Source organism: Cetorhinus maximus, chromosome 7, assembly GCF_964194155.1.
Source record: "Cetorhinus maximus chromosome 7, sCetMax3.hap1.1, whole genome shotgun sequence".
Classification (NCBI taxonomy): domain Eukaryota; kingdom Metazoa; phylum Chordata; class Chondrichthyes; order Lamniformes; family Cetorhinidae; genus Cetorhinus; species Cetorhinus maximus.
In genome coordinates, this window is record NC_135885.1 from 3,472,918 (window position 1) to 3,478,917 (window position 6,000).

The window sequence follows — 6,000 nt, forward strand, 5'->3', positions numbered from 1 at the left end:
GCCACATTGCTGTGGGTCTGGAGTCACGTGTAGGCCAGACCGGGTAAGGACGGCAGATTTCCCTCCCTAAAGGACATTAATGAACCAGATGGGTTTTTACAACAATCGATGATTGTTTCATGGTCACCATAACTGAGACTAGCTTTCAATTCCACCAGTACTGTGTACAGTTTTGGTCTCCTTACTTGAGGAATATACTTGCATTGGAAACAATTCAGCGAAGATTCACTTGGCTGATTCCTGGGATGAAGGGGTTATTTTATGAGGAAAGGTTGAGCAGATTATGAGGTCTATACTCATTGGAGTGGAGAAGAATGAGAGGCGATCTTATTTGAAACATATAAGATTCTGAGGGGAATTGACAGGGTGGATGCTGAGAGGATGTTTCCCCTCATGGGGCAATCTAGAACTATTTGGGGGCCTAGTTTAAAAATAAGGGGTCTTCCATTTAAGATAGAGATGAGGAATTTCTTCTCTTTGGCATTTTCTACCTCAGAAAGCAGTGGAGGCTGGGTCACTGAATTTATTCAAGGCTGAGTTAGACAGATTTTTGATTGATAGGGGGAGTCAAGGGTTATGGGGGACAGACAGGAAAGTGGAATTGAGGCCACAATCAGATCACCCATGATCTTATCGATGGGCTGAATGGCCTACTCCTATTTCCTATGACCTTTTGAGCTTTATTGGATCAACCTTCTAAATCCCGGGAAACAAGCCTAGTCTGTGCAACCTGTCCTCATAATTGTACTCTTTTAGCCCCGGTACCATTCTGATGAATATGCACTGCACCCCATCCAAGGCCCATATATCTTTGATTATCATGGATTTACATGGTATTTACAGCACAGGCCATTCAGCCCAGCAGCTCCCTGCTGGGTGTTTATGCTCCATATAAACCTCCTCCCACTTATCTTCATCTCACCCTAGTGCATACCCTTCTCTTTCTCACCCAGCTTCCTCTTCTATGAATTGATATGATTCTCATCAGTTGCTCCATATGATGGCGAGTTTCAAGTGTGTTGGTGCGGTTTCCAGATGTGTTTTATGCAATGATTTTATCTGTGATGGTTCCTCTCCAGTCTTTTTCCCTTTTATTTTCAGGTAGCATCGGTTTCCGCCAATTCACTCGGCACCAACAACGTAATCAACATCCTGGCGTCCTCCGAAAACAGCCGCTCCAACTCTGCCCCCAACCTGAGCTCGGAGAAGCGGCCCCCGAGCGACACAGCGCCATCGGGCCCAGGCAAGAGGGAGCGGTCAGCCAGCCCTGACAGCAATGACAGCATCTCTGGGGAGTTCAACCATTTCAAGCCCATCATCTGCTCCCCCTGCACCCCTCCCAAGAAACTGCCAGATGGGAGAGTGATGAAACCCAAGATTGTCAAGTCCACCCCCCGGAACCTGGGCTGCGGCTTCCACAGACCAACCACCACCACCACGTATGACGTGAACCCCAATCTCCTGGAGAAGTGGGGCCAGATCCTACAGGACCGTCATGAGGCGAAGATGGCTTCCAAAAGCACCCTGACCTTGGAGGAGGAGGAGGACGGGGAGTGCATGGGTGAAGATGCTGCTGGCAGGCTGGTGGCAGGGTGTGAGGTCACTGCGATGGAATTGGCTCCACCCTCCTGTTCCCCCAGGAGACCCGGATATTTAGACTCGCTAAGTGCTCTCCGGCCCATGGACTGCTCGGAATCTGGTGAGCTCCCGGAATCCAGCCTCGAGGTTTCCCAGGGGTGGAACAACTTCACGGACAGCCACGTGGAGTCGAGCGTGGCCTGGCGAGAGGGTGCAAGGCAGGAGAATGGGCCTCGCCATGACCCCAGTGGCTCGATTCCCACCCACTCTGACCCGAAGCACAGCAAAAGACTCGTCAGCGCCGGAAACGGAGCAAAAGGCTCATCCTCCCAGCCGCACCGCGGCAGGAAGAGACACCACAAGACCAAGCACACGGCAGCGTCCAGAATCAAACGGGCAAAGTGGAACCCACCAGGGGACACCAGCAGCACCAACCTGGCATCTCCCACTTCTCTGGACCACAGGCGGCAGGAGGAGGAAGACCGGAAGGTGGCGCTCAGGCTGCAGCGACGGTTTGATTTGGAGCGGACCACGGTTAACCGACAGAAGGGCAGTGAGGATGGTTACGCACTGCGGACAAAGACCAACTTCAAAGCAAAGTAGCTGGACTGGGATGGTTTATCCCCTCTCTGCTCTGCTTTGCTCAGGGCATCTTGCCTCCTGCTCCCAGTCTGTGATATGCAGCCCATACAGGAATAATACAGTCCTTCAGTTCCTGCTGTTTTTTTTTTCCTTGGTCTTTATCCTTTGTCGCTGCAGAATTGCTAACTGTGATTTCACTGTCTGATTTTCTTCTCCTCCCTGAGACCGAGAGCAATTTAATCGACGGATCAGTCAAGGTCACAAGCTTCCAGCTCCAACCCCGAGCGGTTGATGTAACCTTAACGCCCCATTTTATCACACGAGCAGTATGCAATTATTCACGATTCATGTTGGTGGCTCCTTTTCCCTTCCCAGGCCAAGCACCTCCCTCTCCCCACCCTTACCCTGGGCAGTACTGTGGCCATGTTGTTGGAGTGAGATTGTTGTGGTGGGGGTGGTGGAGAGGGATGGGGGGGTGGGGGGGGGTGGAGAATGGACTGTAGAATAAGTCCCATCACAGGTCTTGTACCCACAAGTCACCTCGTTGTAATCTATAGTTTTCTTTTAAAAGATCAGATCTCTGGGGTTGGAAGAGGGGAATTTTGCTTTTGTAACCTCTTCTCCTGGTTTCCACTTCCCTCACTGATCTGTCCCTCACCATATTGAGAGGAGCGTTTTAACACTGTCAGCACATGTCCCTGACTCAAACAACGCATCAGAGTTGGTCTGAGCACAGATCCACGTTCCCCACAACCCCCATCCACCAAGTCGCAACTGGTGTCAGGGGTTTGTTTTGCATCCAAGAGCCACCTTTTCCTCCTCTTTCCTGCTCTTCCCCCCCCCCCCAGCAATTCTGTATCCCGATGCTGCGTCTGTTTTTTTTCTCCAAGCTTAACTGGAGCTTACGAACAGATGAAATTGACAAGCAGGAAATGACCAGCAGGTCCATAAAGCCTCCCCCCAGCCCATATCATGATGGCCAGAGGAACATGATGAAATATTTCCTCCCCAACAGTCCCCCAGCCTCTGTGTAAGATGATGGAAACTGTGTGGGAGGCCATCGTTTCCCAAACCCTTACAGAGGGCTGAGAATCCCACCTATCGATGATGATCGGATATTTTGTTGCCCTCCTGACCTCCTATCGAATAGGAGGCTGCCCCACCCCCTTTACGTCTGTGACTCTCTAGTATTCCGAGGACTCTCCTGCGAGTGGGTGTATCTGACCAATGTGTTGTGTATTTATATAATAACAGCACTCCCCAGTATAATTCTCTCTGTCTAAGGCGAGTAAGGCTGTGCTAGAGCTACTCTGAAGCCAAGAGAATAACTAAGGATAAACTAGAAAAGCTTGTTTGGTACAATGAATCCTAGAACTGCAACTCACTGAGCTGGTATCCAGAACTCCCCCTAAACCTTTTGGCTCCATGAAGGTTGTTAAATCACCATTTTGAGTGAAGAGTTTATTTTCATAACATTGTTTAAAATTTTGTACTTTTCAGAAATTCCACTGAACCTGCTGAGTAGCTTTGGCTTAGTCCAGTTCACCTTAACTGTGCTGTTTAATACTTTAAGTCTAGCAGTGTAATAAGTACTTGCCATGCTTATAGAAAGTTGCCAGGGTTCTTCCTTTTGAATATTTTTTAGACATTGTGCCTCTTGTCAAACCTGCAGATAAAGTAACCTGGTACACATATTGAGCTGTCGGCACTGATTGAGCACTCTGTAATCTCTGGGTTTTGAGTACATCGACGTAGGGCTTGACTTTCTCCGATTCTCTTAACTCTCAGGCCAATACATAGACTAGTTGCTTTCTCCACCCTCTCCAATTCATACATGCCTCTTTAGTGAAAAGGGAGAGTCAGAATTGGCTGCTTGCTGATTTCCTTGCTGGGAATGGGGAGGGGAGGGGGGGGTGGGTGCAGGGATGAAGGGTGACACTTGCCTTTTCCTCTGTTTCCCTATTCCTTTGAGTGAGGTCCTTGCTGTTTCTGCTTGACGCAGATGTGCAGAGAATAACAGCATCTGCTGCCACTCTGCAGCCATGCTTTTTTCTTTACTCATTGTATCCCAGCATTGCACCATTTTGTAGAATTGGAGTTTGTTTTAAAACAAAACAGTAGTTTTGCCATTATTGATATTCAAGCAGTTTACTGGCAGTTTGTCCTAGAGCTCCCCAACTTTACTGCTTCCCCTCCCCTTCCTGCACAGCTATCCCAGCCTTCTGGTGCTAAATGTGGATGTGTTCTGGAGTGAGAAATAAGTGAGGAACAACTTGAGAATCTGGCAACCATTCAAAAGGTCAATTTTTGCCTATCTTTGATCTGGCAGCTAGGGCAATGACTCCTGAGGCACACGAGATGCATGAAGAGGTGCCAAGATCCTGGTACTTGCTGCCTTGTCACACCTGCACCTATTCTCTGGGGCAAAACCTGTTAATATGTGAACTTGGAATGCAAATAATCAAAGGAGGGAGGAGATCAGGGATAGAACCTGCAGGTAACCAGGTGTCAGTGTACATGACTTATCCTCATGAGGTTATATCAACTTTACAGCACAGAAACAGACCATTTGGTGCTGCAGGTTCATGCCAGTGTTCACACCCCACATTGCCTCCCCCATCCTACTTTATTCCTTCCCCCATCTGCCTCTTGAATGTGTGTCTTGTTTACACCCAGTATTTGTTGTATTGTGATAATTCATTATTTAAACTCTTGTCGATTTGAGTTACTTCCTGTATTGGCTCCTACGCTGGATTGGGAAATCAAAACAAGGGCTAACTATTTTTGTAACGATGTGGAAAAAAATGAAGAGATTTTCTGTATGAAAACAATATTGAACTAATGAAACAAGTGGACATTTTGTTAATACACTTTCTACTAAACCCAGTAAAGCACTTAGGCTCCTCCTAACCCGTTTAAATTCTTTCGAGGAGGAATATTTGCCAAAAAGATATATATATATATATATATATATAAAAAATAATAATTTTTAAGGAAAAGAATTTGCTGAAGAATAATTTTCAGAAAAGCAGAAAGCAGTCACATAACCAACGTTTGCACAGAGCGAAATTTCATGCTGAACCTTGACAGAAATTGGTGTCAAAGGGAGTTGAACTGAGGGGTCTGTGTCTGTCTGTATATATATATATATATATATATATATAAAGAAAAGACTCTGTCCAGTCTATCTCGTTTGCTTTTTCTGGTGTCTGTCTCCATTGTTCTGTGGCAAAAAAGCTGAAACTTCCATTATCTTTCCCATCCCCCACCCCTCCCCCAGATATTACAAGTTGGGTGTTGATAGGTCCCTATGGATTGATGTTACTTGTGTCGTAAAGCACAGCAATGAAAACTTATGATAGGCTTGTGAAAAAGTCCTGTATCCTAGCAGATAATTGGAGTGGGGCAATGGAGGCTCCATTGTAATTGAATTTATTTCTGCTGCATAAAGTTATTAATATGCTTTAGTTTGTATAAATAAATGCAAGAATTTTAGATTTTGGAGAAGGCTGGACAGAGAGGAGAGTGAGAAACCTCACCCCAGGGCACTGAGGAATCCCAGCCCCAGTGTTTCTGGGCTGAGGCGGCACTGGTAGAGTTACAGTACTTGAGTATTTAATCGTTTTTTTTTATTCATTCATGGGATGTGGGCTTCACTGGCTGGGCCAGCATTTATTGCCCATCCCTAGTTGCCCCTCGAGAAGGTGGCGGTGAGCTGCCGCCTTGAGCCGCTGCAGTCCATGTGGTGTAGGTACACCCACAGTGCTGTTAGGGAGGGAGTTCCAGGATTTTGACCCAGCGACAGTGAAGGAACGGCCGATATATTTCCAAGTCAGGATG

The 6,000-nt window shown here is 47.1% G+C and overlaps 1 protein-coding gene across 1 annotated transcript in view; it reads left to right on the forward strand.

Moving 5' to 3' along the window:
* Positions 1–5,318, forward strand: part of rnf169 (ring finger protein 169) — a 28,565-nt gene extending 23,247 nt beyond the window's left edge. The window contains exon 6 of the mRNA XM_078544978.1: positions 1,102–5,318. Within this exon, the coding sequence (XP_078401104.1) occupies positions 1,102–2,181 (1,080 nt within the window). The 3' untranslated portion in view covers positions 2,182–5,318. The remainder of the gene's footprint in view (positions 1–1,101) is intronic.
* The last annotated feature ends 682 nt before the right edge of the window (positions 5,319–6,000 follow it).